The sequence below is a fragment of the Coffea arabica genome, chromosome 3e, assembly GCF_036785885.1.
Source record: "Coffea arabica cultivar ET-39 chromosome 3e, Coffea Arabica ET-39 HiFi, whole genome shotgun sequence".
In the NCBI taxonomy this organism is placed as follows: domain Eukaryota; kingdom Viridiplantae; phylum Streptophyta; class Magnoliopsida; order Gentianales; family Rubiaceae; genus Coffea; species Coffea arabica.
The window spans coordinates 8,853,961-8,877,328 of record NC_092315.1 but is presented as its reverse complement, the minus strand read 5'-3'; the positions used below and the strand labels follow the sequence as shown (position 1 = coordinate 8,877,328).

The 23,368-nt window shown below is 34.7% G+C and overlaps 1 protein-coding gene and 2 long non-coding RNA genes across 3 annotated transcripts; all 3 read right to left on the bottom strand.

Moving 5' to 3' along the window:
* Positions 1–5,549: 5,549 nt before the first annotated feature.
* LOC140038639 (uncharacterized) lies at positions 5,550–6,524 on the bottom strand. Its single transcript, XR_011842214.1, has 2 exons — positions 6,398–6,524; positions 5,550–6,051 (listed from the first exon to the last, which is right to left on the bottom strand). It is a non-coding gene; the product is annotated as an uncharacterized lncRNA (long non-coding RNA).
* A 5,753-nt stretch (positions 6,525–12,277) lies between these two features.
* Positions 12,278–13,285, bottom strand: LOC140038958 (uncharacterized). The gene is made up of 2 exons (XR_011842469.1): positions 13,184–13,285; positions 12,278–12,838 (listed from the first exon to the last, which is right to left on the bottom strand). It is a non-coding gene; the product is annotated as an uncharacterized lncRNA (long non-coding RNA).
* A 2,430-nt stretch (positions 13,286–15,715) lies between these two features.
* Positions 15,716–20,267, bottom strand: LOC113736390 (uncharacterized). The gene is made up of 6 exons (XM_027263332.2): positions 19,339–20,267; positions 18,272–18,824; positions 18,031–18,087; positions 16,771–16,860; positions 16,501–16,677; positions 15,716–16,076 (listed from the first exon to the last, which is right to left on the bottom strand). Exons 1-6 carry the CDS (start codon positions 19,893–19,895, stop codon positions 16,032–16,034), a joined length of 1,479 nt encoding a protein of 492 aa, XP_027119133.1. The 5' UTR covers positions 19,896–20,267; the 3' UTR covers positions 15,716–16,031.
* Between the last annotated feature and the right edge of the window lie 3,101 nt (positions 20,268–23,368).

Below are 23,368 nucleotides of genomic sequence, written 5' to 3'. Positions count from 1 at the left end.
ACTTGATATTCCAACCAATAGCAAACGGCACCAGAAATAAAAAGGAATCAAAATGGCAACCACCGTGCACAGAACTCCCAAACAATTCCCAAATAATAGGCGTAAAATCAAGCAAATCAATCCCACTAGTGCAATACAGGGCAACCAAGTAAGCAAGTGCAGCAAGAAATTAAAATACGATAGTCCAGAAAATGATGTCCCAGAAAATGAACTAGCGATTGGGAGCATACAATACCTCTACCTGTCAAAAATTTGACAAGTAGCGACGGTGCGCATGGCAGCGAAAAAAGGAGAGGTGGTGGAGCACAAGTGTCACAAGAGGGAGAAGAGCCTGGCGTGTGCCACGGTTGGAGAAGGTGGCGCGCGATAGAGAGGGGCTCGACAGCTGCGAATGCTTGCTGGGTGTGCGCGATTTGGGGCCGCGCGGCTGCTGAAGTTAGATAGGCGCACGATGGTGGGTGATGGAGGCGGACGCGAGACTAGATGGAGGAAGAGTGGTGGTGGCGTTTGTGAGCTGGTGGAGCGCATAGCCGCTACCGTGGAAGAGCTGGGGGCCGCGAGGAGCTGGTGCAAGGACTGGCATGCTCTGGAGCGGAGCTCACGGCAGGGAGAGAGTGAGAGCGAGCTGGTGGCAGGCCGTAGGTTGCTAGGGGCGCGCGAGCTCAGGCGGCTAGCGGCTGACGGCAAGGCACGCTGGAGTGGAGCTTGAGCTGAGGTGGAGGCGGCGGTCTCTTTCCCGCGAACATGACGCAGGCACGTCAGGAAGGCATGAAATCTAGAGCTTTCCAGGTTACTTGACGCGGGCACGTCATGAGGGCAAGAACCCCTTCTGACGATTCTGATCATGAGCTCTTCATACGTCATGACGCGGGCACGTCATGTCACAGGGATGCCTATGAATCATCAAAAACGAAAATTGAAGCCAAAAATCACTCAAATCCAAGGGAAAAATATATATTTAAACTAACGAACAAAAATGAACAAATAACTAAAAGAAATTGGGGTTGCCTCCCAATGAGCGCCTTTCTTTAATGTTTTTGGCTAGACATTATCATGTTTTGTTCATGGAGGATAAAATCTTGTGGCTCGTCTTAATGCTTCATCCTCTATATAGTCTTGATAGCTCTCGTAAATAGAGTAATCCTTGAGCACACGAGTTACGGGCTTCCATGGACTAGTAAATGGGGCCAAACAAGTCATCGATAATTTGCATTCTCCACTCACTCCTCCCTCATATGCATTTATTGGTCCAAGATATCTTGTCATCGTCACTCTTAATTTATTCCTGTCATGAAATTCAAGATTTTCTGGTATAATAAAATCAATTTCATTAACAGGAATTGAAGAATAAGAGTCAAGAGAATATTGATTAAGGAATGGAGGCGATGTCACCGCATTTGAAGGTTGTTCACTGGATTCATTCACTTGGACGGGTTGATATTGGGGGCTCATTTTTTGCACATCAACTTTCTTTTCAACTGCATCTTTAGATTCGTCTCCTTGAAACTCTTGCAGTTCCATGTCATTTGGCCGGATAATTGTACTCTCATCTTCTTCAAGGTTGATATTGGTTTGTGAGGGCAATTCTTCAAGGTGAGAAGCTAATCACGCTATCCTGGATGTCAATTGGTTCATTTGATCTACCAGGTTACGCATGCTCGCTTGTGTCTCCTGATGAAATCGATATGTATTAGTATCAAATAATTCAATCAATTCCTGAAAAGACATACCTGACATGGATGATGGTTGTTGAGACTCTTGCTGTTGAAAATCCATTGGCCCGGTCGCATAATTAAAATTGGAATTATCCCACCATCCTTGATCATACCTGTTTGGGTAAGGGTCATACCACGTTTGAAATCGAGGTGAAAAATCTCCAAAAGTATCAATTGGAGCACTTAGATTATCTTGAAATGCGGGGCATGTGTCGGTTGAATAACCTGAGTCAAAATAAGTTCCACAATTTGCAACAGCCCATTGATCATTAGGAAAAACATGAGTCTCATAACCCCATTCAGGAATAAAATCCAGTCTATAATCAAAATACGGAATGTTAGCAGCTATAAACTATATAAAAAAATAAGAGAAAAATAAATTAAAAATGAAAATAAGGTGAACTCAAAAAGAAACAAATTAATCTGGCACCAGTCCCCGACAACGGCGCCAAAAATTGACAGGTTATCAGCCTGTGCAATAATAAAAACCTGCTCAACAAAAGTTAATTTTTGTAGATAGTGGTAAGCAGGGTCGAATCCACAAGGATTGGGTGTAACTGTTTCTTTTCAAATTCACAATAACAAAGGGGGTGTTTTTGTGCAGAAGGTGACAATCAAAGAGATTCAAATAAAATCTAGGAAGCTACTAAAAATTAAATAATAAATTACTAGAATAAAATGGGTGATAAGTAAGGCTCTAGCCAAGAAATAACTTCAGCAATGGTGCACCTAATTGATCATTGAAGCAAAGGCAATTCCAATTATTTATCAATAAATAGGTTATAATTACCAGACAAGCGATGGCAGTCAACCCCTCCTTACTGTGTCGGTGATCAAGGTACGCCCGTTAATCACTACTCTAATTGAGAAATAATCCTAGGTATGCCCATAGAATTTAATTTCCCAATTGCCTTACGTATTAGAGGAGCCCTATTCTAACCAAATAACGCACTACCAGGGTTATTTTAGATTAGCCCGCGTATTCCCCTGACACAAACCTAATCATGCCAGTTGCCACTATTTTAGAGCAATTAAACAATTACGGATTTAATACCCTAATTGACAATAGATTATCCACTCAACTAATTATCTGGATCCAAGACAATCAATTAATTAAATAATCACAAGCACTGCAAATAAGGAATATGCGAATACTAATAAATAAAATAAAAAGATAAAATTAAATCGATCTCACAAATTTTAGGTGAACCAAAACCTCCGTTATTCCTTGACTAGAAAAGAAAATTTAGTTCATCCCTAGTGCGAAAAATCCATAGGAAATCGATTTAACAATAGCGGCCATCGACTCCGAAATTGGGAAAATTCAATTCACTTCGGCAATGAAGGAAAGTTCAAGATTACAAAGAATGCCCAATTGCTTTTCTTTGCCTTCACATCCGACGGAAGCAACAGCATAATAAGACGAAAAGAGGAAAAGTCAAAACTAAAAACTAAGCTAAAAATAGTGCTAGTCCTCTGCACACTTTTTCTATCTAAAGTCTACTGCTATTTCCTATTCTCCTTGACTCTAATCTGTCCGGCGGCTCCCCTTGTGGAGAGGACAAAGCCTCTGGACGCCTCCCCAGGTTTGCTTTCTTTTTCCTTTTTTAGTTGTTGTCTTCGGTCAAAATTATCAAAAAGGTCTTGCATCTCCTTGTTCCAAGAATGCCCTTGATTGCTTGCTATTTGAACTCTTTCCTGATGACTATCAAATTGGCTTTGGATTTGATTGTGATATTTTTGTTCTACTCCCTGAAATAAATGTAAATTACGAAAATGTGAGTAGAATCCAACAATTAATCCACACCAGGTCAGGTAATAGGGGAAATTAATAATAAATTAAATAGTAAAATTGCAACCTATCACAGGGCAATTGGTGTTATCGAGTGTCATGGTCAGAGCTGCTACTATGATGGACTTGAATTTTGCGCCGTCTTATAATTAGTTAAAAGGAAAAATCTTTCAAAACATCCCTCATATTTTGTAAAATAACTTTTTTCGTTCTTTACTTTTAAAAGTGTAATTTTACGTCCTTTACAAATTCATATTGATCAATTTTGGTATCTATCTAGATTTTTGACTAATTTTTGGCTGAAATCTACCACATGTCTTGCACACGATCATTTTTAGGGGTAAAATTGTCAAACACATTTCACATAATCTGATCTATAGTCCCTCACATTTCACAAATTGAATTTTTTCGTCCTTCACATTTCACAAAATTAATTTTTTCATTCCTCATATTTTGCAAAATAAAAATTTTCATTCCTCATTGATCATGTGTGCGATTGTCTTTTTTTATTTTTGAAAACTCACATATATATGTCTATTTAATTTCACCTGAACAGTACGAATAACATGTAATATTTCTCTATTTAATTTCAACTGAATAACCTAATTGTAGTTGTAAATTAAATCAAATACAGATATATTACATGCTATTCGTATTGTTTAGGTGAAATCAAATAGATATATACATGGGTTTAAAAAAAACTATTCGTACACATGATCAATGAGGGATAAAAAAAATTTATTTTGTTAAATGTGAGGGATGGAAAAATTTATTTTTTTTGAAATGTGAGAGACGAAAAAATTTATTTTGTAAAATGTGAGGGACGAAAAAATCAAATTATGTGAAATTTGATTTGACAAATTTACCCCCAAAAAATGATCACGTGCAAGGCACGTAGTGGATTCCGACCAAAAACTAGTCGAAAACCTAAGTAGGAATCAAATTTGATTAATGTGAATTTGTAAAGGACGTAATATTACACTTTTAAAAGTAAGGGACTAAAAAAGTTATTTTACAAAATGTGAGTAACATTTTGAACGATTTTCCCATTAGTTTAATACTTGTGAAAATTTGACAAGGACCGATGTGGAACACGTTTTTACACATCGGTGACTAGGTCAATCCTCAATTTAAATATTAATTTGCTGGCTACATTTCCTCAATCTTCAATCCTCATTTTTCAACAAGACGTATAGTTCTACCTACACTACAAAGCTACATCTATTCAAATTGGTGTACAGCTATAACACCAGTCATTACCTTAAATGCATTATTTTTTTTTTATAATTGCAATAGCACTATGGATCATTTTATATTCCACTATTAATAGAAATAATAAAGGAAAAAACTCATTAAAACTAACAAAAAATACATAGAATGACATAAAGGGGAACAATAAATTATTCAAGAAGATAAAAATTTTAACTCAAATGGCATAAAAAAGAACAACATTCAAGTCATCCAAATTCAACCAAAAGACGAAAACATTGATACTGATACAAAACAAAAGGGCACTTGGGATAAAGCATACTTTGTTACTTGTGCATCTGTGTTGGTTGGGATAAATCAAGTTTGAAAAAATATAAAAAAGATATAAATGTTTAATATCACATTATTTTTATCTCAATTTCATTGATTTTTTTTTAAAAAATTTTTGAGAAGAAAAGGAAAATCGAAAAGTATCATATTCACATGGAAAGCACCTACTTTGTTACTAGCGAGTGTGTGTTATATATATATATATATTGTGTGTATGCATGTACGTATATATACGTGTGTATCCTACAATATGTCAAGTGCCTAAAGCATTTAGCTACAGTGAAATCAGGAGAGAGTGTTGGGCTAAAAGGAAAAATAAACATAGTTTTAAAACTGAAAGGGGAGGAAAATCTAATTTTTTTCCTTAATATTAACCATAAGATGTTATTTTCTTCTTGATTGCTTGAATGATTTTGTGTTGAATTTCACGATCTCTAATTCATTGAATTTCAAACAAAATATTAAATGTTGACATACAAAACTCAGTAAAACAGAGACACAAATTCAAACACAGACGGCTGTTTTTATTTATTAAATGTTGCATTTGTGTTCGTACAAAGATACAAACTCAAAAGCATTCTTGCGGGTACAAGTGCACCTTACATGCTAGTACAACAATGGGGAGATGTATGCATGCCAGCAGTACATCATCCATGCATAAACTGAAAACAACACCAAAGACAGTGATAGATAATTAAAGTACTTCAAGACGTTGATAGTCAGTTGATCAACGGCAGTGTTTGATTATTTCTTGTGCCAGATGAGTCTCAAGACTCCATCTGGGGTCTCAAAAACAAGTGCTTTGTGCAGATATGTGGCGCCCTCATAATCCTGATTTTCAATGATAAGTGCGTAGTAATTGCCTCCAATAACGCTCCACGTGAATCCGCCAACCACGGCGACGAAAAGCAGCTTGCCGTGGTGAGCTTGTTCCACTACAAATTGTCCGATCTGGATCACGTGAGGGTCAGCCGGCTTCACTGGTTCTAGTGAACTGATGTCGGTCTGTAAATTCAAAACATTTTTTCCAGTAAGAAAACGCAAACAATTAGAATCCTTCAAACAACCAAACGACCAGAAAACTAAATCCAACCAATTAATAAGAAACTATATCACTCAGAAGAAGCCTAACGAAACAATGCAAGGGACCGCCTACCCACAGATGCATGTAGACAGCTGGAAATATAAAATATTGCTCAAGACAATTCAAGAATGTTGGAAATTGCTTTAACTTGCAACTCCTTGTACTTTTCCAAACGTTCCTATACTAGTTGTTTATGAGTTGATTGCCAAAACCACACATAAACTTGAAAAAGGAAGAAATCTAGCTAGGGATAAAATCACTATTCACCTGTCCAGTGCCAATAGCGGATTTGGCTGCTGCCATTTTCTCCTTAAAGATCTAGCTAGCTAATTAATAAGAATGAAAATAGATATTTGTAACTGGTTGTGACTCCAGAAAACTTGGTAGCTGAGTTTAGCACATTGAAATAACAAACCAGACTCCTTGTATTTATAGGCCTAAAAATGAGGTAATTACCCCATAAATTAGTTTGTCTTGTTGGACCTAATCACTAAAATCAGGGTCCACCAGCATGGAACACGTTTTTACACGTCCATGATGAGGTCAGTGTGGAAATATACTAATTACTGTTGCTAGGCCTATAATTTTATGTTACCGTTTTGTCATCACTTGAACTTTAGGCTTCATGCCCCTGGCCTGGTCCAATGACTAAGAGCTTCCTCCTCTGTAAGGCTCAAAGTTTGAATCACAAGACTGATAGTTGGGGATGGGAAGAGATGTGGAGAGGAGATGGAGGGTTAAAAAAAAACCTTAGGCTTAAATCTGATAATTTTAGTTGAGTAATAAGTTATATTTTTGGTATTTCTTTCAAGATTTGATGTATTTCTTAATGAGTTGATGTAAAAGAAGACATTGACAATTACACGAATAGATACATAGACTCTTGAAAGAACTATTCGAACCAACGCAAAAATAAAAGATCAGACAAATATACCCGCAATTTATAACTGCATTTTGTGTTTTAGAGTTTTTCCTATTCACTGTATGAACTAACCGATTCAACTCTCAACCTAAATTAGTTTAACTATTCAAGAAAGTCCTTAGAAATGCATCTAATGTCATTGCAGTGGATGACTAATGATACATGATGCTGACGAGATTCTACCACGTATCAAATTTTAATAAAACCTAAACATCTCATTTTCTGTGAGTATGCATATAGTTTATTGAGTACAAGAATATTAGGTGTGGATCCCAGAGGAACATTGTCAATTACCTGTGATTTTTGAATTCCTTTATTATTTCGACTATCACAAATGTAAAAAATTATATCTACATTATGAATATGAAATAAAAGTAATACAAATAATAATAGAAAGTCAACAGAGGTATGGAATTCATCACTACTCTTGCAAGTGAAATCACTGATTAATTGAATGTTATTATCTTGGCTAGTTATGGTGTAATTTTTTCATGTATGTGAAACCTACTCTCGTAGTGAATCTATTATACTTATAACTAAATCATATTTCCTGTCGTGGTTATAAAATTAACTACAAACTCATTCTTTCTATGAAATTATATGAAACAAATTACTAAAACCACAAAAGTGCACCTCTACTCTCGTGAGTGTACTTTCTAAGTTTAGCACTTTTCTGAACTACTGTCAAATCTCAATTCTCATTACAAACTTAACACCTTAAGATTATCACAATTAATGGCCGGTTAATCATGATTAGATAAGCAAAAGTGATAAATAATTTGTTCAAAATACTATCACCAAATAACCAAGTAAATATCACTAACGAGATATAGAAAGTTTATCCATAACTTTAGGTATAAACTTTAGTAAAACCTAATAAAATCCAAACTTGTATTATAACTAAACATAAAATCAAATGCAAAAGAGAAAGTGATAGGAAACAAGTCATCCTTGCCACATGAGTTCCAACTCTTCATCTTTACTCCTCAATTCTTCATACAAATCTAGCTACAAGTACAAGATGGATAATTATACTAACTATACCATACTAATGAACTAAAAAAAACTAGTGAAGACTATATTTTAGTAGTGTTTCTAGCTTTCCAAAGTTAGGAAACAAGCTCAAGAAAGTCCTTATTTATAGAGGAATTAAAGCTCCAAGTGAGTTGTTTTTAGTTGGTAATTTTGGTCCCGTTTGGCAAGTGAGTCCCGTTTGGCAAGTGAGTTTTTGGGTGTTTGTCTAAAACTTTACTGTAACTTACTGTAGAAGTTTTTTTTAAAAAATTTTAAGTGTGTAAATTTTTGAACATTTTGAAGTGTATAGTTTAAAAACTTTAAGAAGTTTTTTGAGATTACTGTAGCTAAAGTTCTTAAAAAACTTGTAGCAGACAAACTTAGCAAAAAACTCATATGCCAAACAGGGCTTTATCTCTTAAAATCACCAAAAGTTTTTTCTTGAAGTCTCTACACTGTTCTTTACAGCTGCAGCCGAAATTCTGAGTTGGATAATTAGGAGTGTACAAAATCGAAAAATACTGATTTATCGACCGGATTCGAATTTAATTCGAAATTTTCAAAATCGGTAATTTGGAATTTGGAATGGAAATCGGTTTTTCCTATTTCAAATTATGCGAAATCAGTTGGAATTCCATAAGATAATGAAAATTTTGAAATCAAAGTTTTCGATTTCAAATTCACAATTCAAAATCAAGAATCGAAATCGGTATTCGATTTCAAATTTGTTTTATAATATTTATATATGTATAATATAATATTTTTTTTATAATGTATGTAATATAAAATTTATATTATATAACATAATAACAATACATCTAACAAAACAAAACTTCAAAAAGGACAAAAAGAGCATAACCTAATTCTGTCTGAATTCGATGAGAAGTTTTACCAAAAAGAGCAAAAAGAGTAAATTTTGAGAAATTGTTTAAAAAAAGGAAAAAAAGAAAAAAAGGCTTCCGAATTCGATGAAATCGGAAATTAACAAATTTCAAATTGAATTCGAAATCAAATTTGAAATCGAAATTAGTGAATTCAAAATCAAATTCGGTCGGTAATTCAGATGCCAAAATTTCAAAAAATTTCGAATTCAAACTTTCGATTTACTGATTTCAAATTCGTTGCACACCCTTATGGTGAATAGATGGAAAAGTTATGTGAATGCAGAACAAGTTGATGAGCAAGTTGTAGTTGCAATATAAGAATACGTGAGCTCTGAAACCGCGGGCATGAGGTCACGTATTACCCCACGTTTTGTGTCTTTTGTAGGTTTTCTCAAATTTGGCCAATTTTCAACTTTGTTTTGTTTTTGCATCAATTTCAATTGATATTGTTTTGACGATGGAGGCTGAACTAACTCTTTTGTAAAACATGAAAGTTGTAACCTTTTGAGCTAAATTTCCAATTCTTTAAGAATCATCTAATTTGGAGCTATGTAGACTGAGAAATGTCCAAAATACCCTTAATTGATCAAAACTCTGTTTCAGCTTTTGACAACAAAATGGCCAACTGTATTTTGACATTTTGACTAGGACAATGCATGAACTAAATTTTGATGTCTCATAAGAAACGTAGAACTATGTGTTAGCTTTAAAATGGTTTAAGAATCACCTCAACCAATACTTGTTGTTCAAGATATAGCCGAAATGCCAACAGGTATCGAAGCTATCAAACTCCCTTTCTTCTACACTTGACTGCAATCCATCTTTAAAACATTTTGCACTTCATATTCTCTTTATATCATTTCAAATCATCAACACTCATCTAACTATCTCCTCCATTCATTCCATTTGATGATTGAATCATTGAAACCTACAAAAACATGAAGTTTTTATCACTTTAATTCATAAATATGCAATTATCACACTTTGACCACAAAATGCATAATTCACTAGAAACCTAGTTCATTCGCCATAAAAGTGAATAAAACACATCAAAACTAAATAATAAAACATATTTAAATCACTCAAAATACAAACTTATCAAAATCCCATATACTTGAACCATTGCTTGTCCTTAATCAATTAAGAATTATAAACCAACAATGATCCAAAACTTTGAAAGTAAACATATGTGAATACTTCAAATTCACCTCCTCAAAACAAGGTAAATAACTATTATGCGATCATTCAATTAAGCTCAAGTAATCATAATATCAAGTAAAGGAGAGCCAATTATGCCATAATTGTAACTAGTTCAAATCAATTCCTCATCTTTTTTCAATTTCAAAAGCAAGTTACTCCTATGGTCAATAAAAAAAAACTTCCTAAGTCTATGATCATCTTCTTTTCTAAGTTCAAAGAGGGATTTACAATATATCTAAATGTTTACTCAAGTTGTGAAAGTGACTTTTGACGCGAAAATCGACAATTTTAGATAAAAATCGCCAGTTACTCAACATTTCACATTCTGAAGTTGCTTTGCATACTTTTAATTCAAATACTATTTTCTACGAAAGTTGACATTTGTAGATGAAGACTTTTGGTTACTAAGTACAAGAGCCATTTGAGTAGAACAACTCTTATTCTCTTCTCTTTTTTTTCTTTTTTCTTTTTTTTTTCTACTTTTTCCCCTTTTTGTAAAGAAAAGATACCAAAGGAAAGATAAAAATTATTCCCTCAAAAGAATAATCATGAGAAGAGTATCACAGTTATTGACCATATTAATCACTTAACTATATAAAATCAATTAAAAGAAGAAATTTCATCAAACATGCAAAATTTAGGCATAATTATCTCCGCTTTACTAGATATATTTTCTAAAAAATGTAAAAATTCTAATCGCATAATAGCTATTCTGTTTTTAATCCAATATTTCATGCAAATATCACTTTTATTGATACTCAAAAAGTTACGGAAGAGGCAAGACTATTGTGACATGGTCATGGTTGCAGTTTAGTATAGTCATAAATACATGGAAGATCAGGTAATCTTATAGAAGTAATTCAGAAATCTAAGTATTAAATCATACGGTGCATATGGTGTTATCCAGTGTCATGGTCGGATCTGCTACTATGATGAACTTGAATTTTGCGCCATCTTATAATTATTTTAATACGTGTGAAAATTTGACAAAGACCAATGTGGAACACGTTTTTACACATTGGTGATTAGGTCAATCCTCAAATTAAATATTAATTAGCTTGGCCAATAAATTAAATATTCATATACTCAATCTTCAATCCCCGTATTTAAACAAAACGTACAGTTGTACCAAGACTACAAAGCTACAGCTCTTCAAATTAGTATATAGCTATAACACCTGTCATTTTAGTAAAAGCATTGATTTTTTTTTTTAATAATTGCAATAGCACTATGGATCATTTTACATTCCACCATTAATAGAAATAATAAAGGAAAAAACTCACTAAAACTGTTAGGTCTGGTCCAGGAAATTGACCAACGAGAATAATAGAGTTCTTACCAACTCGATAATGACAATAATAAAACAAATAAATTAAACAGAGAAACACAGGAATTTACGTGTTTCGGTCCAATTGACCTACATCTACGAACGAAGGGGTAGCAGATTTACTATAACAAAAAGAGAGTATAAAACCCTAAAAAATAATTTTTAGGTTCAAAAGGCACCTAAAACTGAAAACACAAAAGTGTCTAAATAGTACTAAATACTTAAGGGCCCAAAGGCACATGGCTTACTCTTTTGGTTTGATGCCAAACCAAAACTCCTCTCAGACTAGGGTGTGAGCCCCCAAAACTCTCTTGGACTTGTGCATATGTCACTTGGGCTAGTGCCATGAGTATAATTAAACTCATTTAAGTTCATTATATTCATAACTGCCATAATTTCTTGAATGATTTTCTGTTGAATTTCACAATCTCTAATTCATTGAATGTTAAACAAAATATGGGGATAAGTATTAAAATCCAACAGCATGTAGATCTATTAATTTTGTTGTCACATTTTAAAGAGCAGATGATTCTTTGCTCATATCTATGCATTTTAAACTTATTTGACACGGTATGATACACGTTGTTTAGAGATGTCCAAATGAATGGTTGTAGAAAGCAGAAACTCTCATCTTTGAACTCTAACTTTTGAGTTACATGTCTCTCTCAATATATCAACTCATCTTTCATTTCCTTTCCAGATTTGGATTCATTTTAAGTAATGCTTAACTAATAAGATTTTATAACTAGTCATGAATATAGCACCTAATTGACATACAAAACTCAGTGATTGGAACCTGCTTCCAAGCAATCGAGAAAAACACAGAAGGCTGTTTTTATTCATTTCATGGTGCATTTTTGTTCGTATAAGTGCACCTTTGACATACTAGTACAATGACACAAACTCAAACACACAGCGGATTTTTTATTTGACGGTGCATTTTTGTTGGTAGAACAGCACCTTACATACTAGTACAACAGCAGGGAGATGTATGCATGCCAGCAGTACATCATCCATGCAGAAACTGAAAACCACACCAAAGACACTATATAATTAGAGTACTTAAAGTCGTTGATCCTCAGTTGATCAACAGCAGTGCTTGATTATTTCATGTGCCAGATGAGTTTGGTTTCACTTGGGGTCTCAAGAACAAGTGCTTTATGGAGATATGTGGCACCGTCGCTATCCTGATTTTCAATGATAAGTGCGTAGTAATAACCTCCATCACCGCTCCACGTGAATCCTCCAACCACGGCGACGAAAAGCAGCTGGCCGTGGTGACATTGTTCCACTACAAATTGTCCGATCTGGATCACATGAGGGTCAGCCGGCTTCACCGGTTCTAGTGAACTGATGTCGTTCTGTAAACACCAAACAATTGAGTTCCCAAAATCAATTAGAATCCTTTCAAATAAACAAACAACCAGAAAACTAAATCCGACCAATTAATAAGAAACTGTATCACTCAGAAGAAGCTTATTCAGACAATTCAAGAGACCAATTAATGCATGTAGACAACTAGAAAACATAAAATATTGCTTAAGAAAATTCAAGAATGTTAATGTTACTGTAATTTGCAATTCCTTATACTCTTCCAAACGTTTCTGTACAAGTTGTTTATGAGTTGCTTCTCAAAACCACACACAAACTTGAAGAAACAAAAAAAAAGAAATCTATGTCTAGCCAGGCATACAATCACTATTCACCTTTCCAGTGCCAATAGCAGATTTGGCTGCGGCCATTTTTTCCTTAAAGAGCTAGCTAGCTAATTAATAAGGATGAAAATCGATATTTGTAACTGGTTACTGTCGAAAACTTGGTATAGTTGAGATCCAGACTCCTTGTATTTATAGGCCTAAAAATGTGGTAATGCATCCCATAAATTAATTTGTGGTAATGTCGGACCTAATCACCAAAATCTTGGCCCACCAGCATGGAACATGTTTTTACACGTCCGTGATAAGGTCAGTGTGAAAATATACACCAACATCACCTAATTACTATAGCAAAGCCTGTTTTTTTTTTTTGTTATTGTTTTATCATCATTCAAACCTTTGGCTTCATACCACTAGGCCGGGTTGGTAAGTGACTAAGATCTCCCCTACTATCATGTTTAGAATTCGAATTTTGAGACTGATAATTGTGAGCGGAAAGGGTTATAGAAAGGGGAGGGAGAGTTAAAAAGAAAAAAAAAAAAACTTTCGGCTTGAATCTACTAATTCCAATCAAGTAATAACTTATATTTTTTGTATTTCTTTCAGGATTTGATGCATCTCTTAGTGAGTTGATGTAAAAGAAGACGATTAACAATTACACGAAAAGATACATAGATCTTGAAAGAACTATACGAACCAAAAAAATTAAAACCCGGAATAATATACTTGCCATTTATGACCACATTTTGTGTTTTAGAGTTTTTTTCTATTCACTTTACGAACTTATCGATTCAACTCTTATAGATATCGAGTCTCAACCTAAATTAGTTTGCTATTCAAGAAAGTTCATACAAATGCATCTAATGTCATTGCGGTGGATGATAAATGATATACGATGCCATTTTAGAAAGATTGTTATATTACTTCTTAAAAGTAGTTTCAGTAGACGAAGGAATTGACAAGAAATGTGTAGTAGTCCATTGAAGTTTGTTTATCTTTGGCAACATGATCCGATGATGTGTTTGAGTAAGAAAATTGAACACCTGATGCTGATTCCAAAGAAACGTACATTTGCCACTACATTTAGTGAAAGTTGAAATTCTCATAGCTGGTGGTATTCATTTTTCTCTCAATTGCAATAGTTAATTAGGTTGTACACAAATCATAAATTCTTGAAACCCCACATAATAAATAATAAACTGGCAAATAAATCTTTCCCGGGTCCTTGCTGCTGATCTTGTTTGATTTTTCCTTATTTTTGTTAGCTTGAAGTGGTGACTTCTTTGTTCCAAAACTTCCCCTGTGTTGACCACATGTGGTGGTGATGTGACTAATTCCACATACAGCTTCGCGCCAGAAATGAGGTGCTGAATAGACACAATTATCAAATTATTAGATATTCAATAGATGCAATTAAAATAATAAAAGATATGTACACTCACTAAAGGATTTTACGAGTTTACTCGAAAGAAATTAAATACTTAGGCAGGCCTGGAATACACAATCATTAGCAGACTTGATTGTGGATAAAGTTCAGATTATGATAAATGGATGGATGAATGTACTGAGGAAGAGGATTTGAGAACTCAGTTTAGAGTGGAAAACCTATCAGCAGAATTTTAGCCTTCCTGAAGCACTTTTGAACTTGAAGTCATCAGTATGGTTCACAGTCACAGTTGTTCCACATCCATCGTGGCATATCGGTTGGATATCAAGTGATACACATATTATAGCATATAAAAATTTACTAAAAATAGAAAATACCATAAAAAGGTATAATTTGAAAAAAATATCCAAGTCCACTCAGGGTTGACTCGGATATTTTGGTTGATTCTATGCATCACGGATTCGAATCAGTTAATATCGGCCAAGCCAAAACAAGTCATCATAGATATGAAATTATTGAGGATTCGGGGATCGGTATCGTACCGGTCTCCTCTATTCCAGTTATATCAGACTCGGCCGAGATGGTTAACCATGGTCATCAGATGAGTGCTGAGCAAGCTTTAGCCGAGATTTTTCAGCAGAAAACTACAAAAAATTCTAATTTATTGCGTAATTAGTTGACGTTTTGTCTATTACAGATAATATGGATGTAGTTCTCTGCTTGTGTAAGCTTGCTGCTCTATTATTAAAAAGATCTGCCACCTAAAACATGTATTCCTATTAACAATGGCTTAAGCAGCTAATTTCATCTTTCTTTCCCTTTTCTTTATATCAGATTTGTCTACATATGAAATTGGTCAGGAAATAAACCTTCCTGGCCTTGTAGTTGGGACTTGTCTGATAGAATTCCTTCAAAAAAAAAACTTTTTGTTTTCTTTATATAGATGAAGATGAGGACAAAAGAACCTCCATTCTAGCTTCTTTGATCAGTTACAGAACAAGAAAATATTGCTGCCTTTGATGTTAAGAAACTGTCCTCTAAGCACAACACAAGGAAATTGTATACAGAATGCAATGTAACTGAAGAAAATATTTCAAGGATGAAATGTTATGACATATCAAACAGTCTATCTTTTAGGCTCTTCTGTTAAAGCAGGTCATCTCTGGAATTTTGCAAATGAGGCACTAACATCTATCTGGCTTTGCAAATTGGATATTGGATTGATACTACGAAACAATTGAGCTGTAGTGAGGTAATCATAATCATACATTTCTCTAGAGTATACACAAATATCGATATTTACCATAATTGAAAATCTCATTCAGACATTAACTATGTACCCCAAAATGTAAAGTGGTAGTACTTTTACCCTTCTCACAACATGCAAGTCACAACACCACAAATCATTACAAGACCAACACCACAAATCATTACAAGACCAGCCACATTTTCTTTAGTCCAATCTGCTAGCCATCCCTGGAGTATTATCGGCTTTGAGTAGACACTGAAGCATCAAGTGCAAAAGACATCTTGAGATACAAATGCAGCCCATGCATCCTGCAACAGACAAGTAAGCATAATAATCATCAGCTAAATTGGTTACTAAAGATTTCACAATTTACTAAACCTGGAAAATGTACTGCAATAATATATTCCTTAACTTCCATATTCTCAGTAAGATTGACTTCATATAAGAGAATAATGCAATAATCACAACCAAAATGACAGTTCTGCTTCATCTTTCCTATTCTCATTGTTTTTTCACCATTACACTTAAGTCCAACAGTTATATATATTTGGAAGTTTTAGTATTAATTGAGATATAAAAACTCTGTGGTTACCTAAGAAAAAGTTTTTATTAAGTTGAATGCAGATTGGTGCCGATGTCACATCAAGAAGCCCATTGGTGGCTCAGGTATGAACTTTCCTAAGCATATGATGGACTTGGAGCTTCAAATAAAGAACCAAGAGCATAACATACCTGGAGGATGGGAAATGCCTTTTCTGCAACATATTTTTGGGGGAATGATGCTCCTCTTTGTTGCAATTTGTCAGGGTGCAGAATAAGTCTAGCTTTCTGATAAGCCTTCTTGACATGTGAACTTTCTATCAGATTTGTTAATGGTACTGCTAACCAGCCACTGTCAGGCCACAATATCTGAACTCATCAAGAAATGGCAGTTCAATCAAATAAATTCCATACACTTCAGCACATACAGAATATATGCCAATTCTACTAATTCTCTCTTACATGATGCAGAGTTGAGAGCAGCAATCGAATATCTGCTTCTTTTCCAGTAGACCACAACCTTATCTTTTCATTTAGTAGCTCCATTTCCATCTGCCATCAACATGGAAAGTAAGTAGTTATTAGCATACTTGGAAAAAAACTTAAGGATGCAACCTGCCCTTTAATAAAATTCCATCATACACAATATATTATACAGTAATCTACTTATAGATTGAGAGAGGGTGAATCTAAAGTTCCAGAATATTCAAGTTGATAGTTTTTTTTTTTTTAATCTGACAACCATAGAAGCATGTACCTTATGACACAAACATATGTACAGATTACAGCTGAGACTAAAAGAATCAAAGGTGAGACTTTTCAATTTTGGGGTGACTATTGCAGTCCTTTTGCCATGAAAAGGAGTCCTGTGTAGCTAAAAATAAAATCAAAGGATAGTGCAAGAAGCCCGGTTCTCACATAGATATTATCATAGTGACTTGGCAAAGGAAAGTGGGCTTTGACATTCAGTAATCAAGTGGTTTGCTTGAGTAAATAGTTAAGAGTCCATAAATTGTTTGTGAAGAACTGTTACTGCAACATAAATTTCTTAAGGCTGCTAATTTCCTTGTGATAAACTAATAGGGGTGTTTCTCCTATGACTGTGATGATGAATGTCAATAGCATAGTTAAGAATGCATCTTGGAACACAAACACATGTATAGATTGCACCTCACATTGCAAGACTCAAGTGTAAGACTTCCCACTTTCGTGGTGACTATAGCAGTCCTTTTGCTATTAAAAGGAGTCCTGTGTAGGTAGAAAATATGTCAAAGGACAATGCAAATTGTCTGGCTCTCATACTATTAGTGACTTGGATAACTAAAATGGGCTTTGAGATTCAGTAATCAAGTGGTTTGCTTGAGCAAATAGTTAAGTCCATAAATTGTTGGTAGAGAAGTGCAACTGTAACATAAATTGCTTAAAGCTTCTAATTTGATGGTTAGAAACTGAAAGGAGCAGTTTTCTCCCATGACTATGATGACAACTGTCATATTATAATTAGCAAAGCATCTTAGGAAAACTTAAGACACACAGTTCTCTGTAGGATATTGGTCTGCATGCAATTCTAACCATGTGCAAGAGTGAGGGTAATATCAATATCCTGATGTCTAATTTGCAACATTTGTTTCTATCAATGCAAAATTGAAAACCAACATTGAATCATACTGTTATTTTCTGCTCCCAAGTCAGTGATAAAATAACTGTATATTGGAAGCTTACATCTGTCCCTAATTCTCGTTTCTGTTCTGCATTTGTCCATGTATCTTGTTCTTCATCCTGTAAACAAATAATTCAAATAAAAAACTATGTTAATCCTACGTATGCAATCAGGGCTTAAAGAAGTCCTAGTCAAACAATCATTAGGAGTGGTTAATCTAAATATGAGTGTCCTCATAAAATCCAGAATAAGAGTATAAGATGCTATTACTCAATCATGACAGCACAGGGGAGCAGAGTTTACCCCTGCAACATGCGTTGATTCATTGACATCTTTATGTCCATCTGAAATTTGATCTGCACCAAGCATGTCTTCTGAACAACATGTTTGAAACTTCTCTTTTGCCCAAGCAATAGCATCATCAACACCAACTGCTTCCTCAGCCCATTCCCTGTTTCCAGCATTAATTTCAATGACATAAGAGCTCACAACTTCATCTTCATCTTGCTCCATGGCTTGCTCTCGCGACATCTGATCCTCAGTTCTGTTGGCTACTACATCAACTGCCTCCTGGTCTTGACAGAGGGAAGAAATAACTGACGATGGTGAGTTGTGGTGCTCTAAATCATCTGCTGACACTTTTAGACTACGGTATGAGTTCGGTTCAAGACTAATTGTTTCAGGGGATGGATTCCTTCGACAGAATCTGAAATTAGAGCCTCTGAAGTTCTCATTGTAATCAAACTCAGCATCATAAGAAGGGCCGCAGGACACAAATGCTGACATGGACTGCTGCTCTTGAAGCTCCTCATGGATGGCTGTGTTTGAAGTCCATCTTCTTGGGACATTTAATGGCCTGAAAAATCCATTGCTCATTTAGTTTCACCAAAAAAGTTTTGAAGCAAGCTTTTGATTGCCACAAATTAATACATTAGCTAGCATTTTGGTTAGTAATTTTTAGTAGTAGAGAAGAACCATTCTATCTACAATTTACTTAGTTTCCAACTTTGCTTCTGTCACATTAATTAAGACAGTTCAGTGGCCAAATCCCTCCCCTGTAGTTCCTCCTTTTATGACAAATAATAACAATAACAATTACAATTGTGATACTAACCATAACAATTATAATCGATCGAGGTCAGTGAAGTTAAGAGCTTTCAACATATGAAAGAATAATTATTCAATGTTTGTGAAACACAATTTAAACAAGTTGAAAATCTCCACTATTTGTTCAAAAACTAGCCCATGTAAATATTGAAATTTTTATATGATGTCCGGGGCAGAATTGTCAATCGAGCAAAAACAGTTGCAAAAGAACCAAAAAAAAATAAAATACTGAGTTAATTAGTTAATGTAGCACAGTATCTAACCTCAGCCTGGAAGCAAAAAATGAAACATCCTCATCACCCAATTCACCACCTCCAATGGCCGGCCGTAAAGGGCTCAACTCCTCCGAACTCAACACCGACGATGTGCTGGTCTTGGACTTAGACCTTGACCTCGTCCGTGACCTCGACCTCTTCGAATCCTCTTCATTCCACCCAAAAATATCGCCATAAAAGCCCTCAAACTGATTACTCCTCCTTGCACCCTTTTCAGCTGGAATCCTGAATTCCGGCAAGTTCCGGCCACTCCTCACCGGTGCTGGTGCCGGAACCACATTCTCGGGTGGCCTGAAAATCTCTTCGTAGAAAGAAGAAGTCGAGGATGACCGGGGAAAATACTCATTGCTGGGAAATTGCCGTGACATGACTGTCCGAGGCGGCCCACCAAACACGTCGTTGAAGTCTTCAGGGTCTAGAAGAGGGCTTTCAGAGGTTTGCCGGTAGGAAGTGTCCTCGGTGGATCGCCGGGGAGGGGGATTGTGCTTCAGTCCTGTTTTTGTTGTTGTTGGCATTCCCATTCTCATTCTCCATGACTCGTCCATTTCTTCTGCAAAAGCAAGTATTAATCAAGCGATCACTGCACCAGTATTTGTTGCAAATTATGTTCGGTAGAAAGGCCTACAAATTATGGTAAATTATTGGGTGCATGGTTTGTGTGGAGATGAAGTTATACAAGAAGGTAGTTGAAGTGGATAGAATGATGGATTGATGATTATAACCAAAAAAGCAGGCCTGTTTCTTTGTCCTGGATTAATGATCTTGTGGAGTACTAAAATGGCGATAGGAGCTCATGAAGAAGAATTGGGTTTGGGGTTGGGATGTTTTTTTCTTATGGCTTTGAAGATATAGACAGTGCCTGAGGGATTGTTAAGGGCAAGGAGAGTTGGATTTGAGTGCTGAGTTTTTTCTATTCTGCTTTTAATTAACAAAGGCAAAAGAGAAAGGATGAAAAGATATTTGCATGATATATAATGTTTTTTGTATCTATAGCATTTAATGGATGAATTATTGTTTAACCCCTTGTGGTTTAACATATAACCACATCACTACCCGATATTTCAAAATATTTACATGACTTTCCTTGACTTAGACGTGCTCAAAAAATGTACGTTAAAATTATAATATCCACTTAAGTCGCACATTATTTTCATATATTTTATATAATTTTTCCTTTGATTTTATGCAATGTAGTTAATCCCCCATTATGTTCAATATTAAATAAGAGATATAGTAACATTTCAAATAATGACATTACGGATATTTCTTTCTTTAAAATTCCACTTTGTATAAAATTACAATGGATCATGTGGATATTTTAAAATGTTAGGGTATCATGTGGTAATAGATGAAATAATAGAGGGCTATGTAACAATTTACCCATACCTTTAGCATGCACACGATTTTACACTTGTTTTTCCGCCATTATAAACATTAAAGTCATTTCCTTGACAGGCAAATGTGAATATGTAACATTTCTAGCCACAAATGGGATGAAGGTACATAGTGATAGCAGAAGGCCATTGTGACCTGTGTGTGTGAGGAGTGGGGACATGAATTTGTCCATAAGCATAATCTCAATTGAGTAAAAGGAACTATCATTTTTTCTTTTCACTTTTTGGGTGGGGAATCATGTTTATCTGTATCAGATCAGTAGACAAACTTAGTCGGTATACGATTATGGATAATGTATCAATGTTTGTTTACTATGAAAATGATGAAGATCGTATGCAGATGTGTGTCAAAGGTTATACTATGTTTGGGAGACACAGAGATATGGCTGTAAAATGAGATGAATAGACATGCTTGCTAACCTGGGAAGCTTTATGTTTGCAGACCCCACGACATGCCAACTGTGGAGTTCCTTTTGCATTTTCCTAATATTATTAATCTCTAATATAACAAGTTAGTATACACTATACAATTATATAACGCTCTATTTTCTACCACTTGATTCCTCAATCTTATTTTAACTCATTTATGTATCTAGCAACATGCTAATTGATCCTCTTCAACTCAGATGATGTTCATGATCTTTGTTGAAATAGTCATGATCGTATTCAATTCTTGTAGGCTTTAAACTTTGAGGGATAAATGGCTTCGGATACGTAGGTTCGAAAACAATCATTACTCCGATGATAGTTGGGCAAATTCCACTTTACCCCCTTGTGGTTTGGCTTTTTTAACATAACCTCCCTATGATTTCAAAAACTATACATAACCCCCTTATGGTTTGGATTAAAGTGTCAAAGTGACGGAAATGATCATTCGTAACGGAGTTATCTAAAATGTCAAAAATACCCTTATGTAAAGTTGAAAATTATTTATTAACCAAGGGGAGTTATATGTATATTTTGAAAACCATAAGGGGGTTATATGGTAAAGTATTAAATCATAAGGAAGTTATATGATAAAATATAAAAATCATACGGGGTTAGTGTGTCATGTATTTATAAGGGTAATTTAGACATTTTAAGAAGTTCTGTTTTGAATGACTATTTCCATCATTTTGACACTTTAATCCAAACCATGAGGAGGTTATGTATAACTTTTGAAACTATAGGGGGATAATGTAAAAAATGCTAAACCACAGGGGGGTAAAATGTAATTTGTCCATGATAGTTTAATTTCTCATGATCTCATGTGTTATTAATTATTAAATTCAGCACTACTGATTACAACTTTTTTTTTCTTTGTTCTTATCCTTCAACTTTTGTATGTATTTCATAATTTTGTACTTCAAATGAATATTTTTAGTCTACACCTGCAATCAATGTGCATGTATCAATTACTACAAGTCTATTTTAATATGTGCAATTTCAATCTTGGAATGGATGTTAAACACTAAAGTACTAAATAGGCAGCAAACTTTTTTTTTGTTTTTGAAAAATATAGGCAACAAACTTTGAGTTCTCTAACTTTATATGCAATTAAAAGTTCGGTGTCCAAAGTGTCACAATGCATCCCATTCACTTGCCTGTGTACAAAGTTGGGAGTGCGGGGTAGGGACAATTGCTATAACAATCATTCCTGAAAGGTTAAGGTCTAAGATTGGCCAAAAAAAAAAAAGGGCAAATTATATTTTACTCCCCTGTGGTTTAGCCTTTACATAACCCCTATGGTTTCAAAAGCTATACATAACCCCCTCATGATTTGGATTAAAGTGTCAAAGTGACGGAAATAGTCATTTGTAACGGAATTTCTAAAAATGTCGAAATTACCCTTATAAATACATGACACACTAATCCCGTATGATTTTTATATTTTACCATATACTCCCTCCCTTTTTTTATAACTGACGTTTAAGAAATTTGCTCTTAAGTACTTTTATCTGTCGTTTTATTATCCCCATGCAGCATTAATTATTTTTTCACAATTTTACCCTTTTATCTCTCTTTTCATAATTGGTGGGAGTTAGTTTGCATTGCTTTTGGCCTAGTAAAACAGCACCATTTAATACTCTAGTGAGAGAAAACATGGGTGAATTGGACAATTAATGAGGGTACAAAAGGAAAGTAGTGTATAGATTTAAACAATGAAAAACTTTTCTTAATTGGTGTGCAAAACCTTAAACGTCAGTTATAAAAAAAGGGAGGGAGTAACTCTCTTATGATTTAATACTTTACCATATAACCCCCTTTTGGTTTGCAAAATATACACATAACCCCCTTGGTTAATAAATAATTTTCAACTTTATATAAGGGTATTTTTGACATTTTAGGTAATTCCGTTATGAATGATCATTCCCGTCATTTTGACACTTTAATTCAAACCATGAGGGGGTTATAAATAATTTTTGAAACTATAGGAGGGTTATGTAAAAAAATGCTAAACCACAAGGGGGTAAAGTGGAATTTGTCCAAAAAAAAAGTAAGGTTTAGATCACACTATGTACATCTTGTTTAATGCTATATATAGGGTTTATAGAATTTTATTCTATATTTACATCATGTTGGAAGTGATTTACATTCTGAACAAATAAATTTACATTCCGTTGAATTGAGCAAAAGCGTTCAGA

Bases quoted from the DNA above. Each gene is read 5' to 3' on its own strand.
- LOC113736390 (XM_027263332.2), bottom strand. From the start codon at position 19,895: ATGGACGAGTCATGGAGAATGAGAATGGGAATGCCAACAACAACAAAA. The intron at 18,825-19,338 runs GTTAGATACTGT...TGGATTTTTCAG, and splicing joins TTTTTTGCTTCCAGGCTGAG to GCCATTAAATGTCCCAAGAA. The intron at 18,088-18,271 runs GTAAACTCTGCT...ATTTGTTTACAG, and splicing joins AATCAACGCATGTTGCAGGG to GATGAAGAACAAGATACATG.